At 30.2% G+C, this 16,175-nt stretch overlaps 2 protein-coding genes across 2 annotated transcripts; both read right to left on the reverse strand.

Moving 5' to 3' along the window:
- Positions 1 to 671: 671 nt before the first annotated feature.
- LOC145759914 (uromodulin-like) lies at positions 672 to 6,450 on the reverse strand. Its single transcript, XM_082573769.1, has 8 exons — positions 6,374 to 6,450; positions 5,953 to 6,066; positions 4,214 to 4,428; positions 3,686 to 3,846; positions 3,174 to 3,431; positions 2,316 to 2,472; positions 1,910 to 2,102; positions 672 to 1,524 (listed from the first exon to the last, which is right to left on the reverse strand). Exons 1-8 carry the CDS (start codon positions 6,432 to 6,434, stop codon positions 1,286 to 1,288), a joined length of 1,398 nt encoding a protein of 465 aa, XP_082429895.1. The 5' UTR covers positions 6,435 to 6,450; the 3' UTR covers positions 672 to 1,285.
- A 2,398-nt stretch (positions 6,451 to 8,848) lies between these two features.
- LOC145760321 (uncharacterized) lies at positions 8,849 to 14,132 on the reverse strand. Its single transcript, XM_082574186.1, has 20 exons — positions 13,591 to 14,132; positions 13,200 to 13,408; positions 12,940 to 13,079; positions 12,605 to 12,797; positions 12,397 to 12,495; positions 12,027 to 12,232; positions 11,787 to 11,925; positions 11,587 to 11,732; positions 11,191 to 11,480; positions 10,962 to 11,128; positions 10,730 to 10,852; positions 10,551 to 10,669; positions 10,440 to 10,475; positions 10,224 to 10,313; positions 10,065 to 10,130; positions 9,765 to 9,853; positions 9,566 to 9,677; positions 9,353 to 9,461; positions 9,182 to 9,261; positions 8,849 to 8,950 (listed from the first exon to the last, which is right to left on the reverse strand). The coding sequence occupies exons 1-20, from the start codon at positions 14,130 to 14,132 to the stop codon at positions 8,849 to 8,851; spliced, it is 3,057 nt and encodes a 1,018-aa protein (XP_082430312.1).
- Between the last annotated feature and the right edge of the window lie 2,043 nt (positions 14,133 to 16,175).

Below are 16,175 nucleotides of genomic sequence, written 5' to 3' on the forward strand. Positions count from 1 at the left end.
AATACAACTATTTTTAGTCTAAGTTATGCTAATGTGTTCAAATTAAACGAATTGATAGATTGTAGTCACTAAAATTTATCAGTTTTCCTTCCCGCTAGATGGCAGTGGCGAGTAATATAGATTTGTAAATTCACGCGTTTCTAGATTTGTAAATTCACTTGTAAATTTTTTTAGTTTGTAGCAATCTTACAAAAGAGCCTAAAACTTAAGTCAGTAGTTAGCGTGGTTTTTATAACGGAAAACCCCGTCTCTTCTAAAACATTTTAACATACGCTAACTAATTAAATGTCGTTAATAGGAGGTTTGTAACACATTAGGATAATAACATCCATACTAAAAATTTTAAACTTTTAATTTTAAAGAACAGGAGTTACCGTCTTTCAAAATTCTGACTAGAAAGAATAAAAACAATAATAAATACACTGACAATAACAATATCTTTCGAAACCTAAGATTTCGAACCATAATAAATACAAAAAAGTTTTTAGCATAAACAAAAAATGAAAACACAAACAATTGAGATAATTTATTAAAAAACGAGGCAAATATAAACAGACACCTTTTAAAAAACAGCAACATTAGCTAATAATTTTACAGCATCAACACAGGAAAATTTAAATAAGTGCAAATATTTAATTAGTTAAACAGTTTCATGTTTTGATATGGTGTTTTGTTATAAAACGTAAAGTAATGTTGTTAAGTTTAAAGTTTTTAAAACATAAACTAGGGTGTTTTAACCGGCAGCGGGGTGTAGTGGTAAGAACCGCTGCTACATCACCATGAGGGCGTGAGTTTAATCCCCACTGATCTCATGCTGTAGCGCCCTTAAGTAAGGCGCTATAAACGGTATAAACCCCTGCTGAGCCAGCACTTAATCAGCAGCTTAATTACCAGGCAATTATAATCTATAATATCGCACGCAAACTCGAGGCTGGGTCGGAGTAACTGATGTTATTCGATGTTTAAGTCGTGCATTCGACCTTCCCACATCGAGGATAAAGATATATATAAAAAAATAAAAGTACAAAATAAGAAAATCTTTTTTAAAGGGATATGTCTCTAACTAAATAGGTGTTATGACTAAATATGACCAATTTATAAAGATATTATACTAAATTTTGGTAATTAAACTTTACCCCTACTTTATAAGGGAGCTGGAAAGGGGTTATATTTACCCTTTTACCCTTTTTACCTATTGCTTAGGTATGTACTAAAGATTTCATTGGTCATATTTTGTTACAACCCCTATTTTTTGCCCCCTATAATTACAATTTTATTGTCGTTTTTAGACTCTATTCTTTTTGGTATTACTTAATGACGATGTCAGTGTTACATTATCCAATTCTTCGACACGAGATGGCGCTATAGATACATTAGACGATATAGTTCTAATGGGTAAGTTTTTTGGTTTTAAAATGTTTGAATTTTTACGTTTAAGATAAACAAAAACGCATAAAATAATTATAAAAATTAGACCGACTGCTGAAAGGATTCCTAGAATCAAATATTCGGGCTTTGTTGAACCTAAAATAAGAAATAAAAACTTATTAAAAAAGGAAAAAACATATTTGTCTATGTAGAAGTCAATTTGCATAAAATATTAAAGTTTTTTTTTGTATTTTTATCCTTGATGTGGAAAGGCTAACTTTTAGGCCTAAATATAGGGTAACTTTTATAACCCTGACCCAGTCTTAAGTTGCCTTTGGTAGTTTGGAATATTATGGATTATAATTGCCTGATAATTGAGCTGCTAATTTAATGTTAGCTTAGCAGAAGTTCGTATTGTTATTAGTGCCTTACTTAAAGGTTCTACAACATGGGAGCAGTGGGAATCAAACCTGGAACCTCATGTAGTAAAGCCAAGTGTTTTAACTACTACAAAAATTTGCAAAATATAATTTTACAGTACCTGAATTAATTTCATGTTTTTTAATGTCCAATATTTCATCAGTATTATTTATATAATTGTCGAATTGCAAATCAAAACTTGGTTCAATATTTTTGATATTTATTGGACCAACTGTTAAGGTGACGTCAGGTTCCGTGACGTCATCGATATCACGACGTAATCGAGATGCTGCCATACAAGGAGGCGTGCATTGCTAAAAATTAATTTTAAATTTAAAAAAAAGTTAAAAATTTTGCAAAAACACTCAAAAAATAAAATAAAACCTGTAATTGATATACTAAGGTTTATATAACATGCAAGCGTTGGGAATCGAACCTAGGACCTTAATAGCGCTTGTCCAGTAGTTAACCCACTTACCAAATGGTTTAAAATTAGAAAAAATATAATTTAAAAATTTCAAACTTACATCTCCAAATCTTGTTATATTACATACACTAACAACACAGTGTAAATAAATAGGAGCTTCTTTATTGGACCACATAAAAACCATGAATGAAAACGCTGATTCGCTGGAGTTGTTGGATTGGTGTAGTTTTACTGAAGGGTCTAGCCTACTAGGGCAACTGTAAATATTAACAAAATGATTATTAAATAATACTTAAATATTTAGAAATGATAAAACAATGGGGTAAACTTATATACACATATATATCCTTATCCTCGATGTGGGAAAGTCGAATGCGCGACTTAAACATAGAGTAACATCAGTTACTCCGACCCAGTCTCGAGTTGTCTTTAGCAGTTTGGGGTATTATATATTATAATTGCCCGATAATTATGCTGCTGATTAAGTGCTGACTTAGCAGGAGTTCATACTGTTTATAAAGCCTTACTCAAGGACGCTACAGCATGAGATCAGTGGGGATTGAACCCACGACCTTATGTGTGGAGTAGCAAGTGTTCTTACCACCACACCACGCTGTCGGTTAATTTCATTACATAAAGTCGTTGGTTTGGTTCCAACTGCTATCATGCTGTAGTGCCCTTAGGTAAGGTCCTATAAACAGTATAAACTTCTCCTGTGTCAAAAAATCAATTAGCAGAATAATTATTAGGCCATTTTAATAATAATATCCCAAACTGCCAAAGTCAACTCAAAGCTGGGCAGGGGTAACAAATGTATCTCTATGTTTAGGATGTAAATTTAGCTCTAGTTCCAAAAACCTTAAGGCTGGGTAGGAGTAACAAATAGTACACAATTTTTAGGCTGTAAAGTCAACTTTTTTAATCAAAAATACTTTTTACAAAAAGTTAAATTACCAACCCGGAGGTAATAAGTTCATGTGAAAAGTCAGTGCTGGTATTGGATGGGTCCGGTGTATTACTAGCAAAACACGATTTATACGTCACCACAAGGTCATTCTGCTGAGCTGACGTCATCAGTTCAACTTGTACGTAAAGTTTGTCCCCAACTGATGTATCCACTGGGGGGCGTAGTTTAGATTGTGGGGTAAAAAGTGGGTCACGGTAGACAGACATGTCAAGGGTAAATTTTCCGTATACTACTTGACGTTCAGGTCGACTAAAAAAATTAAAATTTTTACAATTTTGAATAGGATTTTTTAGTGTGAAAATTAGGTGGTGTAGTGCATTGCCATTGTTCTTCACAACCTGAGGTCGTGGGTTCGACCCCCACTGCTCACCCATTTATTTTTTTATTTAGTAAATAAATATATAGATGTATATAAATAATTTTTACATGAAAATTTTGCTAAAAAACGAAAAAACAAAAATTTTTAATTACAAGTAGTCCAGTATAATAAATATGTTACTTACTTCACGCTGTATTGAATAGCATAGGGAAATGAAACAGCATATCTACTCTTATATTCACACGACCAATCTAGTAACACCATTCTATGACTATTTGTTACGTTTTGGTCTCGAGTTGTATCAAGAAATAAACGATTACTGTACATTAAATTACCAGCAGAATTCTGTAAAAAGTAAATGTATAATATCTTTACTAGTTGGTAGCTTTTCGGATTATAAACTGAATTTTTACACAACCGGCAACGTTGTGTAATAGTTAGAACACTTGGCTTTATTACATGAGATCCTGGGTTCGATTCCTACTGATCTTATGCTGTAGCGCCCTTGAGTAAGGCGCTATAAACGGTATGAACACCTGCTTAGCCAGCACTTCACCAGCAGCATTATTATCAGTTAATTATAGTCCATATAATATTCCAAACTGCTACAGGCAACTCAAGCTTGGGTCGGAGTAACTGATGTTACTTTATGTTTAGGTCGTGCATTTGACTTTCCCACATTGAGGATAAATAAATACAAAAAATCGCTTACTTTGTATACTTTCGTTCCACATTTTCCTTCGAACGGCGACATAACGGTTACAACCAAATCGTCCCCGGCATTTTTAGACATACATTCCCGCGAATTGAAATAATTATTTCCGAGGTAGACGAAGTTGTTTCGTACCATGTTTACCTCTTCGAGAATTAAATTTTTTTGGACGGTCAGAACTATTCGGTCACTTAAACATTCGACGTCTGGTAATTCTGTTAAAATACCACAATAAGTTTAGTAGTGGTTTAGACACTTGGTTTTAAGAATAGGAGGTTTTGGGTTCGGTTCTCACTGCTTCCATGCTGTAAGTTTATCGGCAGCGTAGTGTAGTGGTCAGAACACTTAGCTTCACTACATGAGGCCTTGGTTCGATCCCCACTGCTCTCCTGCTTATTTTTTTTATTATTTTTTATAATATTATTTAGTAGATAAATTCGTTTTTTATGCATTTAATATTGTTAACTTTATTTGTCTAATTCTCCATCAAAATTTGTACAATTCAAAATTGTTTTTACATATTGAGAAAGGTATTCGATTACTAGCACAACATATTGATTGTAAACGAAGTGTAAAATTGATCCACAACAGCTATAAGAAAATGTAAACCACAATTCGGTCCGCTATTGCCACAACCTCTAAAGTTCGCGCCGTTAACCCGATTTTGGTAAACACATTTTAAATATTAGAGGTTGTGTAAAGATATTGTATACAAAACCGCTGGATTATGCTTTGTTTAAAAATTTAGGTTTTACACGCGTATTAAAATTGTTATTGTCATTATCCAAAAGGGAATTTTTCTTGAAAGTTTTAAGTAAAAATTTGTTAAAAAATGTACGATAACTTATTAGGTGTTCTTACCACTACACCACGCTGCCGGTCTTTTTTACTATAATGCCCTTTACATTGGCTAATTGCAATTATTTCACTTTGTAGTAACACTTCTAATAGCTCAAAGTCGTAAAAAGTAAACCGTTAAAAATTGATCGATTGTAATCTATTGGTTAATTGGTCATGTCGTTTAACTTTTATGTTTATAGTCTATTAGACGGTTAAAAATCGAAACGGTCAAGAATTAGTTGAGCACTTTTAATTTATCTAATTTATTGAACATTTTAATTCTACTTCAATAAAAAAGCTTTAAAGCAGTTAGAAAAATAAAATAATTTATTTGGCAATTTTTATTTTTAGTTTTAGATATATAAATTTGAAATGTTTTAAAATAACGTTTTTATTACGACGACGTGATGTAAAAGTTTATGCAATAAATTATTTTCGAAGCGTGTGAAAATTTTAGCTCATACTTTTATTTATTTTGAAACAGCGACCTTACATAGTAAAGTTAACGGCGATTTTTTTTCGTTTCCCGAAAAAATAAACAAGTTGGCTTATTATCTGATGGTCAGATTTTTATCTTTATTTCTATGTGTCATAATCATTAAAATTGTTTTTTTACAAACTTAGAGCACTTGGCTTTACTACATAAGGTCCTGGGTTCAATTACTGTTTCTCACATGCAAAATTGTTTTCAAGTAAAACTCTATTAGCGGTATAAACTTCTGCTGAGCCAGCATTTAATCAGCAGATTAATTATTAGGCATTTATAATCAATAATATCCCAAACTGCAAAAGGCTACTTGAGACTGGGTCAGGGTAACAAATGTTACTCTATGTTCAAGCTGTTAAGTCAACCCTCCCACATTGAGAATAAATACTAAAAAATACGTCTCTAAACTTACTGTTACTGCAGAGTTTTCCATGATAATCATTGCTACATTGACATTCGAATCCATTTAATTTTAAAGGTACTTCAATACAAGTTCCGTTATTTTCACATAGTCCGGGCATACATACTAAACCAGAAATAAATAATTAATTTAAAGTTATAGTTAATTTTTTTTTGTATTTTTTTATCCTTGATGTGGAAAGGCCGACTTCACGACCTAAACATAGGGTAACATCAGTTACCCCAACCCAGTTTTAAGTTATCTTTGGCCGTTCGTGATATTATTGATTATAATTACTCAATACTTAAACTGCAGATGGATTTTAGGCCTAGCAGGAGTTTGTACTGTTTATAGCACTTTATCTTAAGACACTACAGCATGGAAGCATTGGGAATCAAATCCAGTACCTTAATATATTTTATTTTAAACTTACCTTGTTGAAATGTTAATTGTATTTGATACAGTATCCAAAACGCAAGCAGCCTAATTTTCATGTTTATATTTAAACCTTCTAAGTCTATAGAATCAAAATTAAATTTAAAAACACGTTTTTTTTGGTGAGCTTATGTACTAAGACTATCAGCTTACTAATATATCCTGGAGTTTTTTAACACTTTCTTGAACAACTGTTTTGCTTGAAAAATGATACCAAAATTGACAACTAAATTATCTCAATCTGACCTTATAATACTATCTGAGCACTTGTGATTACCTCCGTTTTATTCAACCGGCTTATTAACTATAATGTTACCAATGTGCTATTATATCGGTCAACTTCGATCGCTCCGCCTAGGGCTATGTGACGTCATAGACCTAAACAATAGAGCTAGTGCTATAACATAGGCAAACTGTATATTTAAGGGTATGAACTTAAACTTTAAATATAAAAACATTGTAAAATTCTAATCAACAGCACGTTTAGGGTATTTTAATTTTTTTTAATTAATTTTTAAGAAGCTATAATTTCCAAAAAAAAGTAAAATTTTTTTTTTTATTACTAAAACGGAAATCGAATAATTTTATGGTCATTTTTATAGATTGATTTCATTTGTGACGTGAGCAATCTTAATTATGACGTCAGTTCTTCTTTATTATGACCAGGGGCAAAGTAATGTGTCATGTTTTAAAGATAAATAGATTGGGGAAAATTTGTTTGGTATAAAAATCAATTAGTAGGCCCGTAATATTTGTAAATAATAAACTTTTGAACATTCACTTTTACTTTACGGTTCTCTGCAAATTTCTTGTTACTTTTACGGGCCTTTGGAATATACATTTATATATTCTAGTCTTTATATACACTAGCTCTAACTTTTTGTTGCTATATGTTTAATGATAGGCTATTGTTATTTTATAATCTTAATAATTAATATACATTGTTCTAGTTACTTTTACGGTTCTCACATATCATTACTAAAAATGACCCAAGAAATTTAAAAATTTAATTTTAAGTTTTTGCAAATATTATGTCACGTTATAATAATAAACCCAACGTAAGATCACGATTAAAAAACAACAAGGTTAGACTAAAATTTAAAAACATCTTTAACCGGATACCACAAACAATAATTAGGTTTGTTGTCAGCTGGCCCGCAGCACTAAACTTTTTTAAAATCTAACTACACAATCTTGGAATCAAATTAACGGTTTTTTCAAACATTTTTGCCAAAAAGTAAGTGAAGAATTTGTTAGAACTGTAAAAACAGGAACAATAACATAGCAATAGATATATTTTAAACAATAATAGCCTAGCAATAGTTACATAGTAATTACTGAGTAAGGGTATGTGTATTAAGGGCATATATATGTGGTTAGATGATAAGATATTTAAATTGTTTGGTTAATAATTGCATAGTAATTTAAATGGAACCTAATGGCAATCACTTAACTATTTTATTGATTATAAAACCTATTAGAAGGGTGTTATTAGTTACGTCAGTTTTAAATTAATTATAACAATGTAATTACAGCATTGTAAATTTGTGTTTTTTTGCTGTTGTTACTTTAGTTTAGATTTTATGTTTATTTGCTTTTTGGTTTTAGGCTCAGTAGAAATGAATAACGTTTATGGTGCCTTACTTAAAGGCGCTGCAGCATGAGAGAACTGCAACAGCAGTCGTAACATATTTTTTGACATTATGTCTCGACCTTGAAAAAGAGATGTCATGTCGCAAAAATCCCAATGTCATGTTGCAAATATCCCAGTGTCATGTCACAAAAATCACAATGTCATGTCGCAAAAATCCGAATGTCATGTCGCAAAAATTCGAATGTCATGTCGCAAAAATCCGAATGTCATGTCGCAAAAATCCGAATGTCATGTCACAAAAATCACAATGTCATGTCGCAAAAATCCGAATGTCATGTCGCAAAAATTCGAATGTCATGTCGCAAAAATCCGAATGTCATGTCGCAAAAATCCGAATGTCATGTCGCAAAAATCCGAATGTCATGTCGCAAAAATCCGAATGTCATGTCGCAAAAATCCGAATGTCATGTCGCAAAAATCCCAGTGTTATGTCACAAAAATTCCAATGTTATGTCTTAAAAATCCCAGTGTTATGTCAAATAAATCTAAATGTTATGTCACAAAAATCTTAAAAGTCATATTGCAGCAGTCCAAATGTAATGATATAATCTCCCATGTTTATTTTATATAATAATCTCTCTGTAACATTGCTATCAAAAAAAAAACATTGTTTGAAAGAATTTATTAAGAAATAAAAATAACTAAAGCAAAAAAGTGTTATGGTTTAAAAGTAGGGTAACTTTCATTACTCCAAACTAGTTTCGAGATACTTGTCACTTTGATCAATTATTTAAAGCCTAGTATTTTAAGTAACTAGTCGGTTGGATTTAATGATGAACAAAAATAATATATGTTAATATCTTACTTAAAATAAATTTGCTAAACTTGCACAGGTAAACAATTTAAACAATAGAATAACTTTTCTACTTTAACATCAATACAAATTTTATGGATCCATCTTTTACAGCCATCACACTGAACCTAAAAACATTAAAATATTTACGGTATAATTATGGTTAAGGACCATGTTATGTTTTATAAAAAAATTATTGTTACAACCCATTTAAAAGATAACTAAAACAGACAAGGACATAACTTAGCCTGGCTAGGGTAAAATTTCTTTCTTTTTTTGCAAATATAAATTTTAAAAAACAAAATTTACTAAAACTCAAATCAAACTTTTAATTAGATTATAAAAAAAAAAGTTACTACCCAATCAATTTGGCTTTTTTTTGTCTTTAATGGTACATTCCAATTGCAGTGAGTGCAAAACTTGTTCAATTTGTTTACATCTAAAATAATTTTAAGATGATGTAAAAGAAATAAAAAACTTTGATACTTTTATTAGGAGTAACAAACTGTAATACAATTTTAACTTTTTACCAGTCATTTCCAGAAGAATATTTCCAAAACTCTCTCTGTATTGTTGACATGCTTCCCAATTTGTATTTATTTCCTTTACAGCCTTTTCAATTGACCAGCATTGAGCCGCCTTTGTTTACAAAAATTAAAAACTCGCTATTTTAACACTGTACAAATTTATTAACAACACACCTAATTTAATGTTACTATCAAAAGGTTAGTAGTGTATATTACCTTAAGTGCCAATGGACCACAATTTACTGAATCTATTTGGCTTGAATGTGCACAATATACAAACTCCCATTCCTGATAACTTATTTCATTGTTGTAACATAAACAAAATTTTCTAAAGAAGTCAATATTTGCAAAACAGTTACCAAAGTTAAATAAAAAAAAAATTAAAACTACATTTTTGCTTCTCATGTATACTTACTTCCAGCTGTTTTTAAACTTTTGTATTAATTTTGGTTCATTTTGAAAGGAATCATACAAAAAAAATTCCCTTTTCTGATGATTTTTTCCCTGATTTTTAAATTGATATTAAATTTTAATATATTTAGATATATATATAATGATAGAGTAAATGTTAAAGTAAACCTAATGATGTTTAAGTAAACAAAATGATTTAAATAAATTAAGTAAACAAAATGATTTAAATAAAAAAAAAGATTTTAAATAAAAAATAATAAATAAATAAGTAACAAAGATAGTTACTAACATGAAAAATGCTTACCAAAAACACCCAATGATCGCCTGTATTTATTGCTGTTAGGCAAGATTTGCTTAAAAACAGATTTGCCTGCATAAAATAGGTAGTAATTAAAAAAACTTCTTATCACTAATATTTTAAATATAAAAAATTTACAGATGTAATTATTATAAAAAAAATCACCACTTTTTGCATTGAAGTTCCCTTAGCATATTTTTCATTATAAAACCAAACACTTGCATATTGAATAGAAATAAATTCTATATCTTTAACCTTAAAGTAATGAATTTTTAAAAGTTAAAACAATTACAATAATAGCCTTTTTCTTAATATTGTTTAACATAAAAAATAAAAATAAATCATACCTTAAAAAAACATATTAATACAAAGACTACTTACTTTTTTGCATAATGCCTTGAGAATAATATCCATGACCTGTTAACAAACAAATATCATTATTGTAATGTAAAAATATTTTAAAAAACAAAAAGTTGATAAACAAGTCATTACTAAATCATCCAATTTGTTGCTATTTTCCAGCTGCTTCATTGACATAGTATTTAATATTAGGTCGTCAATAACAGCTTCCACTCTGTTTTGTAATTTTGAGCTCCATAAAGTTTTGATGTCTAAAAATATTATTTTATATTAAAATACCTACCAATTACTTTAAGTATTTGCTTAGTTACCAGGAAAAATGGGTGGATCAAAAGTTTGCATTTGGGGGTTCGGAATCGAATTTGCTTCAGCTTGCAAAACATTTACCACTTTGTGGGATATGGTGACATTTTTTGTCACCAACAGATGGCGATCTAAAAAAAATTTTTAAACAGACCTATTATATCAAAACTTATTTAGACATTTATAAAAAATAAAACTTGGAAAAGCTATGTTTTTTACAATTTTAAAACTGCTTACTACCTGGAAAAACCGGTTGCCCAAAACCGAAGTTGTTTTGGCTTAATTGTACCCCAAAATCTTTTTCAGCAATCTTTTGATACTGTAAATTTTTTACTTGGTTTTGAAAGTGAACTGATAGCCGGGAAAAAAATATAAAGTTAACAAAACTCATGCAGCAAACAAATGATCTGTAAAAAAATCAAAATTATATTTTGTTAAAATGGCAATATTTTTCAGTTTTTACACTAACCTATCCTTTGCCATTTCTGAATTGCATTGCTCAGCAATGCTAGTATTTACAAAATCAAGACTTGAACAGTTGTTTATGTTTCTGAATGATTTTTCAAAACCCTTTTTTTTTGATTTTGTATGAAACCGGTCAAGCAAACTAAAAAATTGTAACTTATTGTCAAGATCAATGGTAGTTTTAGCCAACACTCCATTTTTTTCTGCCTCGAACATCTCTTCTGTCCAAGGATAGAGCATTCCTTTATAAGGTTTAAACAGGCCTTTGACCCTGTTTTCCCCATGATGAGCCACCTTTATAAACATTAAAAATGCATATTTCGCAGCGATGTAACAATACGTTTTTGATAGTAAAACCAACAAACAAAAAACAAAAACTAAATAGTATTTTAAAACAAACCTGGGATGCTATGTCTGAAATAAATACTATAGGTCTCTGCTTAAGACCCAAAATCCCATCAATGTAGTCCCTTGCACTTTCATGCCTCAATAAAGTTTTCATATAATAACAAATTCCATGTTGGCAGCGAAAGTGAATTATTCCTCCTTTAAAATTATATATAAAAAAATGCAGAAATTTTATTATATTAATCAACATACCTCCATGTTTTTTAATTTTTTTAAAAAACTTTGGGTATATGTCTTTAAATAGGACTAATTCATTTAGTTTATTAACTAGTTCCTCCTGAGATCCTTTACAATTGATGCCTACCCGCCTACATAAATCTTGTAGAGTATCCTGCAAAAAATTTTTTTTAAAACAAAATCTTTTAAATACAGTATATGATTAAAAGCAATGTCTAAATTTATATTAACAATAGATATAAATAACAAAAAAACCTCTTTTATATTGTGAAGTGCTTCCAAAATTTCCTCCTGAGAAATTTTATCATTATCTCCGTTTGTAAGAGACTTGGAACAACTAAGCACCTTTCCCTTTTTATGTTCTGTGCTAGGCACCTCATCAGATACCCGGCAGGAATCTCCAATCCATGGAGCTATGGTCTTGTAGCCAATTTCAACTTTCCACGGATTTGCAACACTTCCTATAGTGAAAAGGGAATTAAAGGTCTGTTTAAGACATTGTCATACAAAAACCCAGCTTTATTATGTAACTGCTTTGTAAGACATTTACATAAATTTGTGTACAGCTGTGATATATATAAGTTAGGTTTTAACTGTTGATTGTTTGTTTAGTTAACAAACTAACCATAAAAACCACGACCAATTATTTCCCTTGTGTATTCCATCCAAGCCTCTCGTATGTTTATTGTAGAAGGCACATTTTCAACCTTATCGATAGCATCAGCTAAAGGATTAATTTACTATTACCCAGATAAAATAGTTTAAACATTTTGTTTAACTAAAAAATAATTACTTAATTATTAAGTTTTTTTTATATTAAAATTATTAATTACATGGTCTTTTACAGCAATTTGACCAATTCCCATCTCCAATTAAAATTTTGGGATAAAAACCACATTTCAAACATGAAAAGTTATAATTTATGTTTTGTAGGGCACAAAAGTGCCACAGTCCATTTCTTATATCTGATATGGGTATTTTTTGTTGGAAGATAATTTTCAAATGTCTTTCCACATCAACATGTTGCTTTATTCAAAAACAATAAATATAAATTAAAATAACAATTAACTTTTTTAATGGTAAAATGCATTTTTGGCACATATATAAATTCTGTTATCTTCTCATATACATAAAAATGCTTTTAATTTATAAGATATAAACTAAGTACCTGCAGTCCCTTGATCAGATACAAACAAAGTTCATTTGTAAGAAAAATAACATTATTATAATTATGAAATCCAGAATTATGTTCTTGAAACCGGACTTTAAATTTACACAATGAACAAACTTTAATGCAAGCTGAAATTCCTAAATTAAAAATGATGCTTTGTAAATTTAAGTCTAAGTAAATAAAAAAAATTAAAAATTTTTTTTTTCTTTTAAAATGATAAGCTTTATAATTTATTAACAATTTAAAAAACTATTTACCGCTCCATATTTTGTTAACTCCATATACAGTTGCCTGCCTTTTAAAACCCACATTTAGTTCTCCTTTACATGATGGGCAATTTTGTTCTGTTGGAACAAATATTCCTGGAGGATTTTCTGTAACAATCTGCACATTTTCTGGAATTTCCTTTTCTTTTATTAAGTACTCCATTTCTTTCGCATCATTTATACTTATACTGCTCTTTTTTCTATTGTATATATTTAGTGTTGTTAATATACCAACACCTATTTGGGACTATAAATCATTTAAAATTAAACAACTGTACTTGTTTCTTTTACAAAGCACCAAGTTACTGTAAGGCATAAAACTTAAAAAATATCTTTACTAGTATACAATCTTACTAAAAATAATTTAACTTTTAGTCAATACCTGCAGCAAACCAAATCATTTTTTTCTATTTCAAAGTTGAACCACTTAGACAAATAAATATGACAGCATGATCTAAACTGACTTGAATTGGGACAAGAACAAGACCAAAATAAGATTTCAGTATCAAAAGTCACTCGAACTCTTCCCAACTTCGAGTAATATTTTTTAACTTTGCAGAAAACTGAATAATAGGTATAGCGACTGGAGTAACCTAAACTAGCAAAATCTGCCTTCACTACAAGTGGGGCTTTACTAACTTCTGCCTCAGTCTTCAAGGCCAGCAATGATTTTGCAGATTCATTAGAGATAATTCCTAGTTCTTGCATCTGCCATAGGTAAGGAACGGTTAACACACAAGGTTGTTCAGTAAAATCTGCAAATTGTACTGCTTTGAGGTGGTGACATTCCATTCCTTTATTAATACCCCTTCCCTGCTTTAAAATAGCCTCGCAATTTTCATTTTCGCATATTGCTGTGTTAGTCAATATGTTTTTTTTTATGTGAATTGGTGCTAACAAACCTGAACTAGAATTAGAAACCATAAATATACCATTATTTTTGTCAACTAAAATACTTGGGAACTTTGTTTGTTGTATGTTATGTGCTTCTTCGCCATGGCGTCGAAGACTTACTAAATGTTGGAAAGACTTATGACAATGTTTGCAACTAAAGTCACCCTTATTTTGAAATTCAATATCTAAATAGATAATTTGTAAAAAGTAAATAGTTATTATGCAGCATAATAACAATGATTTATTTAATTATATACATATTTATAACTATTAAAATATGTAAAATGCATACCTTTTAGCAAGTTAACTTTCACTTCATTTTTCAGTTTTTTTTCTGCAATTAAAAATTAAAACCTGTTTTTTAAGAGTTTTAATTTAAAAAATTTTGTTAAAAATAGTTGTTTAAACAAACCCATTGTTTGCTCCTTTTTTCCACATTGATTTAAATGTGTTACGAAAATATTTTTTCTACTAATTGTTTTTTCACAATTTATGCAATGATAATGGCTCCTTTTTGCTTCTTTTACACTTTTTTGGGTAGTACAATTTTTTCGACAAGGAAAAATACATACTTAAAAAAAATTTTTCATGTAAAGGTGATATTATTGTTAATTGTTTAAAAAAAAACTTTTACTTTGTTGCATTTTATCACCTGGATCGCCGTTGACTAGAGATTCAACTCGGTGGGTAAAATGACTAAACAAATGTTTTTTAAAGTCCAAACTGGAACAAGACACATTGCTATTACAATGTGGGCAGGTTTTAGCGGAAATTGTTAATAAGATATCATCAAAACTTTGTTTTAAATAGAAATGAACGGTGTTTTTACTAGACATTTTTAAAGAAACTAAACAAATCTAATTAAAGAAAAAAAAATTTTGTATATATATATAAGAAATTTTTTAATGAAAATATAGATGTGCTTGTGTTTTGATTAAAAAAAACTAAAATTTAACCTTAGAAATTTTTTGACTATGTACTAATTTCTCTCACACCTTCATAAACACTGGACAAGAAAATATCAAATTAAAAACTATGATTTAGTGAACTTTTAATAGTAATGACATTTTAATTTTTATGACTTAACTTTCAAAATTATATGACATGACATTGACAAGACATTCCATGTTTTGCGACATGACATTCGAATTTTTGTTACAAGACATTCCAAATTTTGCGGCATGACATTCCAAATTTTGCGGCATGACATTCCAAATTTTGCGGCATGACATTCCAAATTTTGCGACATGACATTCCAAATTTTGCGGCATGACATTCCAAATTTTACGAAATGACATTCCAAATTTTGCGGCATGACAATCCAAATTTTGCGACATGACATTCCAAAGTTTGCGACATGACATTCCAAATTTTGCGGCATGACATTCCAAATTTTGCGGCATGACATTCCAAATTTTACGACATGACATTCCAAATTTTGCGGCATGACATTCCAAATTTTACGACATGACATTCCAAATTTTGCGGCATGACAATCCAAATTTTGCGACATGACATTCCAAAGTTTGCGACATGACATTCCAAATTTTGCGGCATGACATTCCAAATTTTGCGACATGACATTCCAAATTTTGCGGCATGACATTCCAAATTTTGCGACATGACATTCAATATATAAGACATGACAATCACATTTTTGTCAAATAGCTTATGACATGACATGTCAATTTTCGCGGCTTGACATTTCATTTTTTGCGACATGACATTTAAAATTTTGCGACATGACATTCCAAATTTTGCGACATGACATCCAATATATAAGACATGACAATCACATTTTTGTCAAATAGCTTATGACATGACATGTCAATTTTTGCGGCATGACATGAAAGTAATCGAGACCTGGTATCTCTCACATTTCGGCAAGACATGTGTGCCAAACAAATGTTACGACTGCAACTCTGCAATATTTAGGCTTGTTACTTGATTTTTTTGTTTTATTCGGAAAGATGTGCTGTTATGACGTAATCGAGCTATCCTTAAACGCCGGGCTCAAGAGCGAACAGTGTGACGCTGGTGCGGCTCGAACCCGAAACCTTTCGGCTCGTAGTC

The sequence above is a fragment of the Corella eumyota genome, chromosome 7 (genome assembly GCF_963082875.1).
Source record: "Corella eumyota chromosome 7, kaCorEumy4.1, whole genome shotgun sequence".
NCBI lineage: Eukaryota > Metazoa > Chordata > Ascidiacea > Phlebobranchia > Corellidae > Corella > Corella eumyota.